This window comes from Styela clava, chromosome 7 (genome assembly GCF_964204865.1).
Source record: "Styela clava chromosome 7, kaStyClav1.hap1.2, whole genome shotgun sequence".
NCBI lineage: Eukaryota > Metazoa > Chordata > Ascidiacea > Stolidobranchia > Styelidae > Styela > Styela clava.
The window spans coordinates 1159831-1180769 of record NC_135256.1 but is presented as its reverse complement, the minus strand read 5'-3'; the positions used below and the strand labels follow the sequence as shown (position 1 = coordinate 1180769).

Genomic DNA, 20939 nt, shown 5'->3' with positions numbered 1-20939 from the left:
GCCACATGTTTCACAAAATTATGGCCTCTTTGCAGTATAAGTTTGTTTATTCCCATTCAAATGAGACGCTCTCAAGAAGCTCTTCCCACATGTTTCACAAAAATCCAACCTCTCCCCAGTATGAGTTTGTGTATTTATTTCCAAATACATGCTATCGTACAGCTCTCGTTTTTTGTTTCACTAAAATACGGTTTCGCTTCCGTATGAATTTGTGTACGCTTTTTTTTCAAATTACACGCCGCTGCGAATGTCTTCCCACACGTTTCACAAAATAATGATCTCTCCCTATGTTAATGTTTTTATTGCTTTCTCAAATTACACGTCATGGCAAATCTATTTACACATGCTTCGCAAAAATAGGGTCTCACTTCAGTATGAGTATATGATTATCAGTATATGTTTTTCAGTTGATATTAAATGCTATGGAACAGTTCATTCCTTATGTTTCACAAGATTTTGGCTTTCCCATCTATAAATTTGTGTATGCCTTTCAAAAATTACACACTATCGCAAGTTTACTCCCACATGTTTCACAATAATATGGCTACTCCCCAGTTTTAGTTTGTATCTTTTTCTTAATGTTACATGCTGTCACGAAGCTTTTCCCACATATTTAAAAAAAATATGTCCTTTTCCAGTATTAGTTTGTGAACGGGAATTTGTATCTTTTTCTTAATGTTACATGCTGTCACGAAGCTTTTCCCACATATTTAAAAAAAATATGTCCTTTTCCAGTATTAGTTTGTAAACGGGCATTTGTGTCTTTTTCTTAATGTTACATGCTGTCACGAAGCTTTTCCCACATATTTAACAAGAATATGTCCTTATCCAGTATTAGTTTGTAAACGGGCATTTGTATCTTTTTCTTAATGTTACATGCTGTCACGAACTTTTCCCACATATTTAACAAGAATATGTCCTTATCCAGTATTAGTTTATAAACGGGCTTCAAAATGTATGCTACCGAGAATCTCGTCTCACATACTGCACAAAAATATGGCCTTTTCCAGTCTGGATATGTGTAGGACCTCTCAACTACACGCTCTTGAAAAGCTTTTCTTACATGTTAACAAGAATATGGTCTTTTCTCAGTTAGTTTGCCTTTGGCTTTTTAAATTGCACGCGATATCGAAGCTCATACTTCATGTTTTCAAAGAATACGACACTCCCAGTTGAAGTTTGTATCGTTTTTTAATGTCAAATGGTGCCACGGGGCTCTTAGCTTAGCTTTTTTTCTAAAAATACGTCCTTTCTCCACTATGAGTTTGTATTTGCCTTTTCATGTTACACGCTCTCGAAAAACTCATCCCACATAATTCGCAAAAATACGCCTACTCCCATTTTAAGTAGTATCTTTTTCTCAATGTTACATGCTGTCACGAATCTTTTTTTACATGTTTAATAATAATATAGCATTTTCAAGCAATAGTTTGTGTATGGTTTTCTCGAATTGCACGCTATCGCAAATCCTTTCCGACATGTTTCACAAGAATACGACTTCTTTTCCCCTATGGTTCATTAAATTAGGATAAGTTTGTTCACGCCTTTTCATATTACATTCTATACCAAAGCTCTTCCCACATGTTTCTATAGCATATGGCTTTTCCCTTGTATAAATTTGTTTGTGTCTTTTCATATTACACGCTGCCGTTGGAAAATCTCAGAAACTCCATTTCATTAGGTACTTTTATTGATGTTTCGAGTTTTACACAAGTACGGCATATTGTGTTCATTTAAAAATTCGAATAATAAACTGTTATTCTAATATTCGATAGAGAATATTCACTTTATTGATTTTTTGTGAATAAATTTTGTTTTTATATAAATTCTAACATAAATCGGAACATGGCTGGTATTTAGTTTAGTGAAATTATTTGCGGTTCGCAATTAATTCGCGACGCTCAAAAGGTCGCATTGACCCTCTTTTCCCGTACTCATTCCTACAATATTGATCGGGGAAAATAAATTGTTTTTAGGTTACGGTAGTAATAATATTCACGATCAAACGTTCGTGGCATAGAAATATGTCGTATCAGTAAGCTCCAGGGTGTATACGAAAACGCCCCAGGTGCTCATTCTGTGGAACATAAAAAAGTCGGATACGGCATATGATTGCGAGGGGTTTCCCAATTCTGTAAAACCTCATTCAGCTCAATAAACACCAACAAATATAATTACTTTGTTCTTTAATATCTGATTCAACATCCTAAGAAGGAAAGACACACGTAAAAAAGCCTATACCAGGGGTCGCCAACCAGTCAGAGACGAAGAGCCGCAAACCAGAGCATACATGAACATCAGATAGACCTATATTCAGCTGTGCCAGAATGCTAGTTTGTTGTAAATATCACTAACCAACATGATTATGACAGAAATATCCAAGCCGTTTATTATTATGCATGCTACTTAGTGGGCTTTATGGTATGTCGTTGTAGCCAATCAAAGCAGATTTTTCACATGGATGTCAGTCAGAACAGATCAATGCTTTTATTTCACGTCTTTGAGGTTCTAAAACACAGATTCGCAGACGTATGTTGACCGAAATATTGACAATACCCTATCCGCAGCTCGTTTGACATCGGCCAGCTTTTCCATGACTCAATGGCGCCTTTCCTTTATTTTCAGGCGCATTTGAGTTGGTTTTCCTCATAACGATCAATCATCTTCAACTCAGTTGCAGCCTCATCTGCGACTAGAGGAAATTTTGAACTATCCTTCACAGAATTAAATAAGTCGTCAAAGACGTAATATATGACGTTTTATCTGCACTTAATTTACCTCACCCAAATGGTAGGTAATTTCTCGCAGAACTACGATTACGACAACTCGTTTAGTGCAATAAGCGCGTCTCACAACAAAAAATTTAATTGTGGCGTGATAATGGACGACTGTAAGGTAAAGTGAATGAAGGCGTGCGTATCTTCGGCGTAAAGAAATATGCACGATGAATCATAATATGTTTATTTGAAAATGATAACTTGAAGTTTGCAACTTATTTTTTTTTTAGAATAAACAAGGCGAAAAGAGCCACACGAAATCGGTTCAAGAGCCGCATGCGGCTCGCGAGCCGCGGGTTGGACACTCCCGGCCTATACTAACATCATTTCACAAACTTCTTATTTGCAATTGCGTGAAATTCAAAATAAAACGCCTAAATTATTATTTAAACCCATTCCAGGCATATCGTTTTACCGTATTATTACAAATCCAAAGGTGAAACTTTCGAACAGCAATGGGAGTACCTAACAAAAATTCAAGTACAGTAATATTCTTTAATATCAAGTGAATACAATTCTAAGCAGAAAGCACACACTCATGGAAAAAAAACTAGCAAAAACTTCGGCTGAAAGTAAATTCAAACAATTTGCATTCGATAGAGTTTTCTGTCAGCAATGTAAACAACATAATATTCCCGGACAATGAACTGATAGACAGGCCGGCACAACTCTAACGCTACTATTTACAATGCAACAAATACATCAACATATCGAATTGTTATCTTTACTCTTGCTACAGCATCCTTGCATTACATGCAAGGTTCCCCTTAAGCTGCGCAATTGTGCAGTACCACCAGAACATTTGCGCAGTAAAATGAATCTCATTCTCGCGCAGGCATTTGCTCATGGCACCCATAGATAGCAATAAATTGGACAGGCAATGCATAAAATGTCAGACTTTGCATAAATAGTCCTGCATAGGTATTATGTCGAGCGTCTAGGTTTGGAAAACACCAGAAAATATGGCTCGAGAGTATTTAATGCTTAGCACGACATGAACTAATAAAATTATGATTTCAACACTTAATTTCCTGGTTGATCGAAATTTGGACTCAAGCTCCGAACTCTCAAAGAAATCGAATTTTATAACAAAAATCTGGTCTTTTTAACTTGAGGAATATTTCACTGGAATCTTTTGCGCAGAAATCAATTTAATTTATAATGTTTTTCTGGGATCTCTTATATAAACAGGGCTCTAGACAAACTTCCCGTTTACATTGAGAACAAATATATTTAGCCTCGCGACAATCGTATAATAACTCTAAATACAAATAAATGAAACTGATTATAGAATCAGGAGAGCAAGCAAAATTTTGAGTGAGGTTTGTAGCTCTTGATATGTCACTGGTCGCCTTTAACTTTGCTCAGAGAAGAGTCGTCTTCACTTCTGAGTGAGTGCCCTTGATTTTGATAGTGATGAGTTTCCTTTACTTCTGAGTGAGTGCATGTCACTTTGCTCCGAGATGAGTCATTTTCACCTTTGACAGTGTGGGGGTGAGAACATAAGGTACAAGGGCCTTTTGCTCCCTCTTTTCACGAGAAAGGCACTCAGAGGTAGCTTAATAAAGCCTGCACTGAATTAGAGAGGGTTTGATTTGTCATACTATCAAACTGTTTCATCGGCTTTCTTCTCCCCACAGGTTAAGATTGTGGACTAATCCCTTTATCGCCCTCTTTACACTTTTTCATATTTTTGTTCAAGCACTTATATAAAACTAAACAATGTTTGCACGTATCGTTATATCATCAGTGTTTCTATGGGTATTCATATGGTTGATTGCTTTGTACTTACATGGGTGGCAAACTGTATAGCAATACCTGGCTGTATGATCGCGATTAACCAAATATTGACGCCCAATCTGCTGTGTTTTGGGGTTGGTAGCCAAGTCTGTCTTTCACAGAGCTGTAGAAAAATGTACATTCGACTCCCAGTGATGAATGAACGACTCCTGTGGAAAAATTTACATTCGACTCCCGATCCCGGTTTGTAAAAATTTTCTCAACTTACAACATAAATTTATAGCCTGTAAGCCTTCTTTAATGGAAGAACTTGATTCTTTTCAAGTTTTTCTGGAACAGTTGTTCTCAAACCGTGATCCGTTGGCCAGTTACGGGCCGCTTAACGATTTAATATGGCCGAAGTTAAGTGAAACAGTTTGACACTTTATGTTTATTTTTTGTGTTCTACCGCCAATTGTTACATCATCATCACAGTTCAAGCATGTGTTTATTTGTAACAATTCAGTTCGGTATCCTAACAATCCAGTATCATAATTATACTTACCGGTATCGAAACCTTGCGGGCGATACCTAGTCTTGGCCCACAAATATCTTTCAGCTCCCAATTTTGTCCCCCTGTAAGTCAACTTTAGGAACCACTGCTCTAGAACATTCTGGCTTATTTCTTTATTGAAAGATGAAAATTTTCGATTAATGGGAATTCAGGATTTCGACTCTCACACTATAAAGTTCAATATAATATGGCTCCGGTAAAAACATATCCACAGCCTTTGATATTATCTCGAATCTTAGTATAATCTGAAAATCTGTACGATTACCATTTCGTGATACTTCAAGCAGCGCAAATTTTCACCATTCTTACGTAATTTTCTTTTTCAAAAACCTACGTAATTAGCGAACATCATACCAATCTCTTTGTTTTACATTTGTGAAGATAGCTAATATGCGAATGCATAATCTAAAAGGCCTAGCAGTTTTATAAGGAGGCCTATCTGAAGTTTGCCCGCTGAAAAAAAACTTTTGCCGAAAACTTCGATATGGTAAAACCATATTTTTACTACAAAATTTATGCCTACGCGAGCCTTTATGAACCGAATGTTGAGTCAACTTGATGCATTTTACTGTTCAGCAAACTTTGCTTAATGTCATTAGAAGTATAAAAATCTGATATGAGAATTCCAAGGAATGCAAAATATTTATTTCACTCCAGACCGAAAATACGACTTTACAACCATGAGTATAATTCTAGTAAAAAGTTTTCTCATAGATTTGTACCTTATGTTGGGGGTGTACAACCTGCGCCACACGGGCCAAATGCAGGGAATGCGGGCCCACTGCTTCACCCAGTTATTTGTATCTGACCCTCCTGTATTAAAGCTTGCTCACTCCTACCTTGAGTTCATTGAGTAGCTGTGTATGAATAACGTATAATAGTCCGGCAGATGAGGGGCCTATTTGGTCCCAACCTTGTTTTCAGACATAAAGTTTTTTTTATTTGCGATTATTCATCTTGGGGTTATTGCCCATCATTTTTACATGGGTGTGGAGTTTGCAGCCTTGAGCAATTTCTTTCACGGCTTGATATTTGTATCAGTGTTTTTTATCAAATCTGTGCACCATAATGGCGCACAACCTGAATCCTAACCTGTTACAATACTATGTTCAGGTTGTGCGCCATCTTGGTTCACAAACTACGGAAGCACCAAATTTACTAGGGAATAAAAATCAATAACTTTTAGGTATTTTTTGAACCCAGCTTTGGGTCGCAACCCATATATATGGAAATATTGTTGAAATACGCTTAAAATAAAGAGTACTATTTCAAAATACCCACTTTTGTTGCAATTAACAATACAAGCCTGGTAATACAGTCGTCAGTAGTTAAAGTGGATATACATCCGGTGGAGAACAGTCAATTATTTGTTAGCAAGTATTCTTATGCAGCGGGATGATCACGACGATGCAGTGAAAGATAATGCTATCACGTGAACAAGAATGAGAAAATTGCTACATTTTATAGTTATTTCTGGGAAAGAATGTAGTTCATTCTTATGTTCCATGCCAATGCTTTTCAAACTACCAAAGACTTTCAACACTTTTGCTTCTTCTCTTCTATAAAAATACGTTGTTATTATATATTCGCATTTCCATCTGTTTGTTCGTGCTCCCAAATAACCGATCAGTGGCCTCCGAGGAGGCCGGGGTCCCCTTTTAGGAAACCCTGGCATAAACTTTAAGAGGCTACCGTGCTTCTCTTGCCTGTTGTCATGCTGTCTCTCGAATTCAGATACAACGAAAAATTCACAAAAACGGGTTTTAGGTTTTATGATTTCATTATTATTCTCGACAATGAATGATATATATACGGGTGGTAAAATGCCGAGTTATTCCAACAACATGATCATGTTTTGCAACTTACAACCAATATTTTATATGTAACTTTGTTTGACAGAGTCGCAAGGCCAAAAGATCTGAATACAAATATATATCAAAAATGTGGGGCCAAAAAAGTTACACTTCAACATAGCCAAATGTGCTGTATTTACGATAGATAACAGGTTTACCAAAAAGCATTACATGAAAAATGGTAAAATAAAGATCAATTTAGCAATATCTACTTAGGACTTGATGATATGCATCTGTTGATAATTTTATCTGTTTGTTTCGGAAGTTTAATGACAGAATTAATTGTGGTTGTTGGAGATGTTTCAAAAAAAAAAGGTTGAATGAAAAAGGTCTGACAAAATGTCAAGGTTTGAGAGTAGTAGAGAAGTAGAAAAAATACTCCCGTGTGTTCTTCATTTGATAACCACGACACAGAACTTCTCCGATAAATATACGCAGCAATTGCAAGAAGCAGAAATGCCAATATGGGATTTCATCGCATTGCAAACCAATATTAGCGATTCTCAGATATATTCGCACATTCCCAACTGAACAGCGTGGAAAAGATTATACCTATCTACACACTTGAAAAACTATGTCAGATGAGCGTCATAATATTGAATATCAGCAAAGGAATAGTGCAATGGGGAAAGACATATAAGACGTATCTTTCAGCAATATGCATCAAATAATCTTATTGTGGAATATATATTTAAAAACATTTCGTCACGCCAACCGCAGTCCGAAACTTTTTGTCTCTGGCTCAGCTTAGATACCACTCATGTAAACTAGTGAGAGGCACGCGATGAAGCAAATAATATGAGTATCCATCCCCCAGCTGTCATTGGAGTAGGTACTGCTGTTTTTATTGCAGATGATACTGATTTTTTTGTATTAAAGATTTACTGGCATCACCGATTCAAAGATATCAAGTGATGGATATAAATAAACCATTTGAAAACCGACACGCAGTATTACAAAACTTACTTTCAACACGCGGTTTGAATGAATAAAAAAGCTGAAACTAGTATTCTTTAAAACAGCATACAAATTCTATAGAATGAAATCATACACAAAAGCTCGTCAAAACCTATAGCTCAATAAACAAGTGGAATTCGATGCATGTTCGCAAAAATGTACGCATTACTATGTACAACCGAAGCACGCAGGAAAATGTGTGTGATGTACTAGTGATCAAAATGTTTGACTCAATTATGTTGGCATAACAGGGGCACATCTCGGTTTTGCATACGCATACCTTCTATCTCCACAAGAATATATTAATTTGGCTAAAGTCAATGCTGCATCTGAAAGGTTCCTTTTCTTCCAAAAGAAAACACGTTACACATCGTCAGATACCAGTGGAAGGTTTTACATGGCCTTGTTCGGAGTGAAAGACGAGGTCGAATATTCCAATTCATTTCAACTAATAAAATATTTCCCAGGTCCCTAAGCTTTAGGCAGGAAAACGAAATGCCCGCAGCAACACAAATGTAGTTTGACGAGCGCAAAAGAAAGTGGCTAGCTAGATGCTGTCGATGGATCTTGGCTTATATTAGTGAAATAAACTACCATTTATTTTACTAAAATTGAATTTCTGACATTGTAAGGAGATGCAATGTTACTATGTATTCAAAACTAACCCATGTACTTATAAAATAATTGTTTTTAACGAAAAGGTGCTCCCGAAGTATTCGTACCAAAATGGCGCACAACCTGAACATTGCATGTGTACCAGGTTAGGATTCAGGTTGTGCGTCATCTTGGTACAAATACTTGAAATCCATTCAACATTATATACTCCACACCCACCTGGGTATCATTATTTATGTCATCGACATTATATCTAAAAAAAACTTTATGTCCCAAAACAATGTTAAGGCCCGATTCTGCCGGACTATAAGTCCTGTATTTTTACTTTTTTTTTTATATCTTCATTGCAGTTGTTCAACAGTTGCTGCTTTTATAATACATCTTTGGGCCATGTTTGATCGTTTGATACGCCTTTATCCAACAGAGAAAATCGTCCACAAAAATGGAAGCAGGCACTCAGTGAAACGACCATGTTCAAATATTCTAGCTAGTGTACAATTTGATCTCAAACGAAAGCAAGAAATCAAACAATGTCAGCAATTCCAATTGGCTGTTTAAATACAAATATTTTGATCATTCATGCTTGATTGCTTTTTCGTGATAAACTGATAATTTTTCACTGAAGTGAACCAACCTCTGAATCCAATATTTGGCAAAATAAACAACCGTATTTCACGGACCATAAGCCACATTTTAAAACATTTTTTTCTCAAAAATATTTAGTGCTTTATTGCCTACACTCAAAACCCATACCAGTGCCCGTTACATATTTTAACCAGGTGCCTTCGAAGAATATGGTGATTCAAATAATGATTTAAAGTTAACATCTAAAATGTGGAAGTCGCTTTGGTCACTTTCAAGAATTCACGGAGTCAAAAGTCATTTCAAAGCCACTGTGAGGTAAACGTACAAATGATAACCCGACTTAACCATAATACAATTTTTGCACGAAACTTAACTTTTTAAGTCGTTCGAAAATATGGCTTGAAATGCTTGGGGGTCTCTGAAATGAATGTGTCTGATTAAACCATTGGATTTCAAAGTTAGCTTGCGTTGTTTAGAAATATGGCTCTGCTAATTTTGACACTCCGGTTTCTGAAATAACTGTGATCAAAGTCACGCGAAGCCACTAAATTGACTTTTAACATTTCAAAAGATCTAAGTAGTTTTGGAATTTGGCTAGATATTTTAAGATGATCTGTGTCTATGAAGTAATTGAGGCGAATCTATATTTATAAAATTACTTGTGCATGTTATTCTCTGATCAAACATGGCTGACATGTGATAGTGCTCCTGTATATATTCTCTGCACTGCGAATTTTCATAAGTTATGTTATTTCTGACTGTGCACGTGTGTCTTGCTTGCGTAAATAGGGTAATGGAGTCGAAAAAAGTTGTTCAAATAATCACTGCAAGCCACAACGACGGAAATCCCCGAGTGTGACTGCCAACGTCAACTAAAAGCAGAATGAATACTGATAAAAGAGTTGCAAGCTTGCTCAAAGCAAGGCCCCGAGCCCTTAACTAAAAATGGAAAAAGGACTGATAGAAGAGTTGCAAGTTTGCTCAGAGCAAGGACACGGGCCCTCAACTAAAAGTAGAAAGAGTACTGATAGAAGAGTTGCAAATTTGCTCAGAGCAACGACCTGATCTTCCAACTACAAGTAGAAAGAGTACTGATAGAAGAGTTGCAAGTTTGCTCAAAGCAATGACCCGAGCTCTCAACTAAAAGTAGAAAGAGTACTGATAGAAGAGTTGCAATTTTGCTCAAAGCAAGGGCCCGGGCCCTCAACTAAAGTAGAAAGAGTACTGATAGAAGAGTTGCAAGTTTTCTCAAAGCAAGTAGAAAGAGTACTGATAAAAGAGTTCCAAGTTAGCTCAAAGCGAAATCTCTAGCCTTCAACTAAAAGTTGAGAAGGGTACTGATACAATAGTTGCAATTTTGCACAAAGCGAAGGCCCGAGCCCTCAACTAAAGCAGTGAATGGTGGTACATGAGAACAACGAAAAACAGCTCTCATACTATTCGTCTTTCGATGAGTTACGAAGTCTCCGCAAACGGACACCTGCCTTGCAGAGTGATGGAATTGATTTTGGTTTCTTCATGTAGTGTCTCATCGCGTAGTTTGACGCGAGGCAATTTTTTTGGGCCCGCATAATGGATGAGATTTTTCCAGAAAAAAAAAAATAGTAGTAATCAAGAGTCCGGGCCGACAAACTGTAAAAAGTGGAGCAAAATTCCCTCTGTTATTCCACTTTACCACGTTTATATTTTATTATATTTAATTCAAGATTGTTACAATTACAACTTTGTAAAATGTTTGTCTGAAGAAGTCCGACCTCGGTCAGACGAAACGCTACAGAAATATATTTGTGTAAGTGTGCAGCAATACTCTTGAATTGAATTAGAATAGTCATTTTCACTCTTGCTATGGCATCCTTGCGTTATACGCATACTGAACCACCTGCGCAATAGCATAGAGCAAGGAAATGTAGTTAGTTTCACGTAACCCCAACTGTTAGTTATATTTTAATATATTAAAATAATTAAATATAAATGCAATAATTTCATTTCTAGTTTTTATTATGACAAAATAAAGAAGTTTCGGTCAGATCAGCGTGCAGGTATGAATCATTATTTCTGCATATGTGCAGTTAACGCAAAACTAGATTATTATAAACTCTTCATAATGTAGTGAACCCATACGAAATGACCAAGAAGCGTAAATGTTCGGAAGTCAGAATATTTCAAGATAAATGGGAGGATCTGTATTTTGTGTACAAATATAATAACAAGGCTCATAAGTTGTACAATTGAGGCTGTTCGAAAAGAATACAAAATCCGAAGGCATTACGACTCATTCATTACACAGAGGGAAATACCATGTCCATACTGAAACAATTCGCCACAAAATGCTATTGCAAATAAAATTATCACTGATGAAACTGAGATATATTTTCTCAGACTTTCTCGCAAATCTTGTGAAGCTTCGGTTAAAGCAAACTTAAGTAAGATGATTGTGAAATCGTCGTGTCCTTTCGTTGAAGGAAGCTTTATTAAAGAGTTAGAAAACTTGCACTCGCTTGGTAAAACGTTATAGACAACGGCTTTCCAATCTTTTTCCGCCGCGGATTCCTAAATTTTTATTCAAAGTTGCATGGACCCTCAATTGTTTAATGGAGATATCCAAATTGAATCACTTGCTATCTTAAAAGAACTATTGGATTTTAGTGTACTCAGTATTATTACCATATTCAATTTCGGACTGCCAGGAAGGTATACCTGTGGCCCTTGCTTGTCTCGAGTTTGAGCTTTTCTTTTGGTTCGGGTGCTCGGTTTTCATATTCATTTCAATTTGATTTCAATTTGAAATAGTCAAGCCCTTTAATTAATGTAGCTATGATAGGTTATTTCATTTATTTTAATATTTTCCTTTTTAATTCAGGACCTGAAATCTTCAGGACTCTGCTGTCCGCTGGTTTTCTGGTACCCAAAGCAAAAGTTTTAGTAAAATAAATTTAATTTTCAAATTTTCTAACAAAACTTATTGGTAAAAAACTAACAGAGGTTTCAGTGAGAACCTGCTTGTTATTTACAAGCACCGAGATCAGTGTTCCCTCTAAGAACATTTCACACTGCGCAAATGTTGTTTTTACCGAGCAAGACTAAGGCGGAGCAGAATCTTAAATTTTTTGTGAAATATTACAATAGTATTATATATTATCGGAATGCGAACAAAGCACACATTCTACTCAAATAGCTTATTCTTGCTTTTGTGCATTCCCAATGTTCGTACACTTTTCCATGTTTATTTCCAAATCAAGCGACAATCATCTAAAGCAGTAATTCCCAAAGTGGGCGATATCGCCCCTCAGTGGGCAAAAACGATACAGAGGTGGGCGAAAAGGTCTAAGGGGGCGATAGGGGGGCGATTTCGCGAAAGCTGTTTTATGTTCGGCGCACATAATTCTGTACTCTGTGTGCATTCGCAGGCTTAAATCATGTGGGCGATATTCACACGCGAATGGATTTCAGGTCTCGTCTTCGCAGTAAGGTAAGGTAGTTTCTTTTCATACTTTACTATTTTAAAATTTTCGGTGCTTATTTCAAGAGTGGTTTCCCGAGTTGTTGCCTGTAAAATGGGGTATTTGTTTCAAAACATCATTTTAATACACATCATTTAACAATCTGTTTTTTAGAAGTACCGATAAAGAATCTTAGCATAGTCTATCACAGCTATTTCTACACTAATTTTTGATTGCTGTATTTAAACTGAAAATCATGGAAAGACAAAGTAATCATGAACTTATTTGATTTATATTTAAATTTCCGAAAAACAACTAAAAACTAACGAATATAAGTCAAAAACGCGAAAATGAGGTAGTGCTCACGACCACGCCTGAACATCTGTCTGAGTGAGAGTGTCTGAGCGCCTGCGAAAGGGGGCATTGTTACGTTTTTTGCATCTTGCTGATTGGCCAATGTCAAGAAGTAAACAAGGAAGTCTATGACCGGGGAAATATTCAAACGGCGGTTTTGACGATAAATTTTTTTTATTTATAATCTACGCTCGAGGAGTAAATTACACTTTTTTACGTAACAAAATTTATCGTGAGACACGTTTAGACTAAATTATACTATATCCTAACAATTTAGTGAACAGCCACTCGTTTAACGAGCCTTCAATTTAATTATAATTAGACAAATGGAAACACGCAGAAAAGTTGATGCTGAGTGCAGGGGTTCAATAGCGCAGTAAATATCCGAATATATTGCAAAGCAATAAGGAAATAAAATTCATATTCGATTCGAGAGATTCATCACTGCTCAATTTTTGTAAGAATATATCTTCTTAAAGAATATCTTCATCAAAATTTCACAAATCAAGCGAAAATATTCACTTCGGTGTTTGGAAGTACATATTTGTGCAAACCATTATTTCCGGAAATGAACATTACAAAAAACAAGAAAAGAAGTGGGTTTGGTGATGCCCATTTAGAAAATGTTTCAATCTTGGTGTCGTAAAGCTATCGAGCGCGATGCAGCAACAAGACAGTGTCACATTAAATGTCATTGTAATATTTTTTTAATAAGACGACTGAGTTGAGTTCACGAATTGTCGCAGTCTTCGCGTGTGTTCCGTTTTCAACTTTCAAAAACTATATGCGACCCGCAAAAGACTAGCAACCCTGAATTTTGCCCTGCGAGCGACATAAAATTTGCCGACCCCTAGGCCATAGCCGATAGTTGGTCACGGCTTCTTCCACATCCGAGTCCATGAATCTAAAAACAAATGGCTGGTTAATTATGGACTGGTGATCGGACTGGAGGCCGTGATAGGATGAGGAATCGGAATGAATCCGAAGTATTTTGGTGCAGGTCATCAGGCTGTACGAATGAATGAAATGTACGAAAATCATTATTATAAGTTTGGGAAAATTAACTTTGTTTTTATTATTTTAATGTGAATTGGGTGAATTTAGGAAGTGAAATGCTACAAGGCAAGAGTACACGGCGGTTTTTTTAGGAGGTAGAACACTGGATTCTTTCATTTCCGACCGATTATATGGTGAAAAAGGGTTTTCAGCCGTGCTACTATTGCTATTAGAACAACGAAATCACCTTTCCATCAGTAAATGGGGTAATTTTAGATATAATAAAAAACTCGCTGAAAAACACCAAGCTCATCTATCTCATTAACAAACTCTATAAACTATGATTTGTCTTCTTATTTGGTCTGTAATATATATATTCGTTTCTGACTTTATATTTTTTGTAGTGCAGGGGGGCGATGAAGTTGACATATGACTAATCATTACTTTGTGGGATAATATTGATGAATTTAGCTTAACACGTGGTAGAACACTACCTATGAGAGGCTTCATTTCACTGGACGAGTTTCCAAAACTTCATTCTCTTCATAATTGGCATTGTGGTGAAAAAGTTCAAACTACCCCCTATTAATTCAAAATATGGCTTCTGAGTTAATGCACCTAGTGCATCAATGTACTTTTTATAATTCAAAAGGCGTTTTAGAAAGTCATCTTCCCATTACTCCTATGATTTACCTTTTCCAAAATCACTATCAGGTGCCACTATCTGACAAACTCTGCAAATTATCACATTGCTTGACGCGGAATAACAACAAATTTCGGAAAGTTAGCAATTTTTTTTTTTTACATATGCATACCGGTATCACGATCGCATATTAGTGTTTCACGCTGCAATCTTGTATTTATCCATTCCACTCTAAAATAAGATATATTCTTATTTTAGCCTTGCGTTCTTGTGGCTACGAGCAACAACCAACGAACTTCCTGTAACAAAATTGGACACCAGCTTTGCAACCTCAAATACCTATTTGAATTCCAAACATTTTTTATGTTGACTACGCAACGGAAAACAAATAAATTATACCGGTGCAGCAACACGAAATCTGGGGCTCGTAAAAAATAACGGGCCCGCGCTGGCATAGAGAAATCAAGGTGCTCGGGCGGCGTAACAGATAAGTCAGTGACATCACAATGAGCAGTTCCAATTACGCGTGAAACAAAAAACGGACATTCTTGCTAGGCGTTAAAAAATATGACGATAGGGACCCACGATTTGAAAACATAATGTTGCAAGTGCGCAAAGTGGGATTTTACTGCGCACATTGTCTGAATCTACTGCGCACCTTAGAGGGAACCTAGACCGAGATCCAATTTAACACTAATCAAAGCTCTAATCTAACAGGTGCTGCGTTTATTTCAGTTTATTCAACAACACATGAAAAATGCAACAACTTTAATAAAATGTACTCGCGCTGTGGACCCATTGGGGTCCATTTGTACCGCGTTGGAAAGTCCTGTAATAGACCATAAAATGATGAAAACTAATGAAACCAGGTCGATTAAACCGCGCCAGGTATTGTTGTTTTAGGTTGTGGAGCAGAAGTTTGCATGAACTTCAATATAACTTTTCAGGCTAAATGATCGCTGTAAATTAGAGGCCTTCTGTGACTTCCACTGAAAATTAGTAGACTAGAGCAGAGTTTCCCAAACTTTTTGGGCCGCGGACCCCTATTTGTGGATATTATTTTATACGGACCCCCATCCTATACCAATTCATTTGCGTAACCAAGGAGAAAGGATGATGTTTCATTTGAATTTAGAACACAACAACACAAACGACATTAATGTGACGGATCAATTTATGACAAGCAAACTTGTGGGTCCAACTCTACGAACTAATTTAATTGTGTATACTTGAATAGTCTCTCACAATTAACTTAACTGTGTTTCACGCCTCTTCCTTGCATCAACGTGACTCAAATGACCTTGACAAAGTCGCACAAGTTCTCAACTGGTGATAACTCAATAGCGCATACAATCAATTATTACCGACGATGTAGCTCTGTGACAGATATCTACCTCACAGACGCTGAAAGCAACGATCGTCTACATTTACAACAACTTTTGCACTCCCATTAACACAGTCCCGTAACAATTACCATTTGCGATTGCGTTAGCTTTCGACTTTATCTCGTTTATGAATGTCTATGTAACTGTGGATATACGTTAAGTAGGCCTATGTATTTTTCAGACTCTTAATATTGCTGCGGACCCCCTGTGTAGTCGCCACGGACCCCAGTTTGAGAAATCCTGGACTAGAGAATTCTGTGACTTCTACTAGTAAAGAACCAAAACATAATTTGATCCATAGTCTTCTTTTTGTTTGATGCTTATAGAGATGGACATACCGTCGCTGTGAATTCTGCAGTAACAACCAACTATACATCTACTGGGCATATGAATATGGTGTGCTACAGTAAATATATATATTCTGATTTAATCTACTCTATAATCTATATACCGGCAATGTAACAAAGGGATCTAGGTATAATGAAATAGACTGGAATGCGTAATTTAAAATATGTTGCAGCAATTGCCTGGTCTACTAGTTCAGTAGAGAGATTAAGTATATTTTAACCCCAGTTTGCTGTGTTTACTGTCATTTCCATTAATGCAATATTACTTGAAATTATTGGTATGTGTTTCAGCCTACTGCGGCGTTTGTCAATTGCAACGTCTAATAAAAAAAATGCGACACCGAGTTCTCAGATCCCCGTCACCAACGGACCATACTAATTATCAGGCAAATTGTCTTGCAAACGAAGTCCACTTAAATGTAAGCGTTAAACGCCAAAAATCTTGAAAACTAATATATATAGGCAAATTCGCAACAAAAGTTTTTACCTAATTTCGAAGTTACATATTAGCGATCAAACTTTCTTGGTAACGAAAGACTTTGTATTGGTAAGATTCAATGTGGATACGAAAAACGCCGGAAGTGCCCGCAACATATAACAGTCGAATAAAAACCGGATTTCATCGAACATATGAACACATCTTAAATTGCAAAGGAATTCCTAAACCTGCAAAACCTCGTTCAGTTAAATAAACACAAACCAATCTGATTACTAGTTCTTTAATATCTGATTCAACACATCTAAAAAGGGAACACACACGAGAGAGAAATAACATAGTTTCATGCACTTCTGATTTGCATCCAACTGCATAACTTTTGTAATTGAAAAGTAACAATTTGAATCCAAGAAAATATAACGGTTGCGTGAAGTTAAAATAAAACTTTTAAATTATTATTCAAACACACGGACGTGAAAAACAATTCAATGCTTCGCATATTGTTCTGTTGTGTTGTTACAAATGCAAAAAGTGAATTTTTCAAACAGACATGAGATAAAGATACTAAACACAAATGCAATTATTATTCCTTACAACTAGTTGATACACACACAATAAACTACTAAAAGTCTTTGCTCAAACCTAATTCAAACAATTTGAATTCGCAAATTAACCAATCATAGTTTTCTATCTGCAATGTAAATGACATTATATTCCGGGACAATGAACTGATAGGGAGGCCGGTACAATTCTAACGCTACTATGTACAATGCAACAAATACATCAAAATATCTGAATTACATTTCATGATTCATTGGAAATAGTTCTGATTAAATAAAAGTAAAATACAGAAAAATATATAATCTTCTAAAGGTTTAACTATAATGCAAACAAGCAATTGAAATGTATATACATGGCGAGAAAATCAAATATGACGATTTCTCAAGCTACAGATCGCAGGTTTGTATCCACTTATTTTACCACACCACTAGAAAGTGAAACATTAGGAAAGCCGTGTCATGTTGAGAGTGTTCTCAATGTAAACGGGAAGCTTGTCTAGAGCTCTGTTTAAGTAAAGGATCCCAGTAGAAAATTAGAAATGTAGTTGATTTCTACGGAAAATATTCCAGTTAAATATTCCTCCAATTGCAAATAATCATGTTTTATCATCAAAATATACATAATAAATTCTTTCTGTGCCTGGGTTGAATAGTCTGAGTACATATTGGAATACAGTAAATCATGTAAATCATGAAATGCAACAATATAACTGTCATGTAAACTTAAAAATGTCCGCTTCATTTACACTGCAGAGGTTGAATTTCTACTTGAATTAAAGTTTAAGATCCCGGGTTTAATTTCTGGAAAGCTCAACCTACTTCCCATGTTCGCAAATTAATTTAAAAAGGTGTGTTTGAAAATTCTGAATGTTTAACATCAGAAGTATCTAAAGTCTTGTTCGGAGCGAAACAAAATACATTTTACAAATTCATTTAGAAGCTGCGTTAGTCTGTATAAGGCGAGTATTGATGCCGAGTTTGTGTTTCAAGCTTCAGGTCAGGAGTCGAAATTGTGAAGTGAACCAGGATAATGTTTTTGTGACAATAATGCGTTTCCGTGGTGAAATTTTTTCTACATCCGAAAGTTAGAGTCAAAATTATTGGAAATGGAGCAAAGTCCAAACTTGTTGTCGGGAATCGCAGTTGGGGGCCATGGTTCGACATTGCAGTGAAAGTTTAAATGCCTTCTGTATTGTTTGATCTTATAAGTATGAGTACAAGTATATAGAATCACACTAATAAACAGAAATATTCACAAACTGGATAAAATCTTCGTTTGAGTCACAATTATAATGGATATATTTGAGTGTTCTGTTAAAATCAGATAAAGGTAATGTAGTGAAGTAATGTAAAAATAGAAAATGTTATAAAGCAAAGACATTTTACAACACCCACTGTTTTGAATTAGTTAGTTGTATTTAAAATCAACTCCGGTATCAGCGATCAATGCTTTGAATCTTTTCAACTGATCATGGTTGAAGTAACAACCTACCATCGACAATGTTTGAACCTGACATTGATGAACAATTTCACTGATTGTTAAAAATAATCCTTCGTCTCCGAGTTTCCTGACTTCGTTCGATGTCAGATCCAACCACTTGAACTGAAACAAATTATGAAACTTGTTACTCAGACATAATTAATGGTTTGCAAATGCACGACTGGGAATGGAAGATAAAAATAAATGATTGCCTTGGATCATGTAAGGTCCCTATATAAATCAATCATACAATATTCGTAGAATATTATTAGTCGTGGATTATAACTGATTGATTTCCATTCTCCGTACTCAATACATACCAATTGCAATGGACGAGCAGACTGAATTCTGGTGTTCACTGCTGAACATCTAGTTATGCTAACTTCTAAAGTCGAAGTCAAAATTCGAAAATCTTCGAATGAATGTTTGGAATCTAAATCTCAGCTAAGTAGTTTGATTCACCGAGTTTGTTCAATCATTTTATGTTACAGCGTCAGTAATGTTCACTATTCTTAGCTTGGGCTATCAGTACCAATCCGCTTTATCAGTCGACCAAGTTTGGCCAGTTTCAAATTTGATATCCATTGTTTTAATAACACAATGCCTTGTTATCCAGGTTTTGTAATGCTAATTGGCTGATGATTGTAATCGAAATGAATTATCGACAAAGAACTCTAGGACATCATGCTCTTTGTTCATAAGATGTGAAGAATTAAATTATACAGTTCATGTTCTTTTGTTGAGAGTTCAACGGCGTCCGAAACTATATTTTTTCTACGGCATATTACTTACAACCACCCACCGCTAACAAGGCTCTGTACAAGCAGCTACTGTTATACAAGTTATTACTATATTTAGGAAGGACCGAAATCGTTCGTCATTTCCACCGGCATTATTGATGGGATTTGAATGAAACTTTTGTGAAATGGGACGCCGGCATAGTTCTTTCGACAACATGGGAGGTGCAATGGGAAATGGCATCGCAGGTTACAGACTTCAGGTTCAAACCCCGTGTCCACCATTTCCCCCAAAACGCAATAGATTCGATAATCTCTGCCGAACCAGAATGAACCCACTCATTTTGAATACATTATATTATTATGCTTAATTAGTGGATGCTGGTATCGAGCCTTCTGACGTCAAAACCTCCCCAAACCATTAAAACGTTGAAAGCGATATTATTGACTGTGAAATGCCAGGATATTTAGATCAGAAAACGAATATTATCAAAGAGCTTTGACGTTACTTCATCATTTTTATTTCATTCAAAAAATAATGATTGCGCCTTCCCAATGTTATTTTCAGGAAATCTCGATCGTTTTTGCAGTATTCTACACGGGCGTTCAATTGTTGGCATCAACTAATGTGGCATGTGAAGCAGAACGATATCTAATGTAACCAGCAGTTAAATCTGATTTTTCCGAATTTCATGCATTTTATTAATGATGGAGAAACTTCATAATGCAAATAGTGATTTGCGACCTAATTGTTATACAATTTAATTGATAATCCTAATTGTTCTGTTTTGGTTTAAGATCCATTGAACGTAACAAAGACCTTTTTCATTTTCTATTGGCTGCTTGTTTTGAGCCTTGTTCGGAGTGATGGTATTGGAACAATATGAACTGAATAAACGATATGACCCCGAATAACTTCCTGTACGCAATATTAACTCAATGCAGTTTGATTTTTGTTACTCAATATAAATTACATATTGGCATAGTCACGCTAGATCCAATACCATCAGTTAAGTGTGGTCCTGTATTAGAATCGTGGGTCTCGGGTTCAAACCCCTTGCATGTCACGTCATCCAGTATGTGTGAAGTTTACAGACTCTACACCAGGGGTTCTCAAACTTTTGGTGCTGAGGAGCCCTTGAAAAGGTTTACTATTATTCACGGAGCCCCAAAATAAACGTTAAAATTGTTACTTTCCGATTAATATTCCTGAGTAAGTTAAACATACTTTACTCAATTAAAATACTAAACCCTTTCAATAGGGTTAATACAAGTCATAAATAAATCTAAATTTCAAAGATAAATTGTATATATTAGGGCTGTAAATTAGGGGTCGATTCTTTTCTCCTCTTGACATTTTTGGAAGACTTAAAAGGCCGCTAATAACGTGCGCGATTGCATTTTGTTACAATCGCCGATTGTTTTCGTCAGCATGGCGTGTTTTTAAACCTCAAACATCTTTACGCCGGTGTTTATTCTCC

At 36.3% G+C, this 20939-nt stretch overlaps 1 protein-coding gene across 1 annotated transcript in view; it reads right to left on the bottom strand.

Annotated features, from left to right (window-relative positions):
• Positions 1-18649: 18649 nt before the first annotated feature.
• The window catches only part of LOC120330765 (protein NLRC5-like), a 61662-nt gene continuing 59372 nt past the window's right edge, over positions 18650-20939 (bottom strand). Inside the window, exon 12 of the mRNA XM_078114347.1 lies at positions 18650-18844. Within this exon, the coding sequence (XP_077970473.1) occupies positions 18650-18844 (195 nt within the window). The remainder of the gene's footprint in view (positions 18845-20939) is intronic.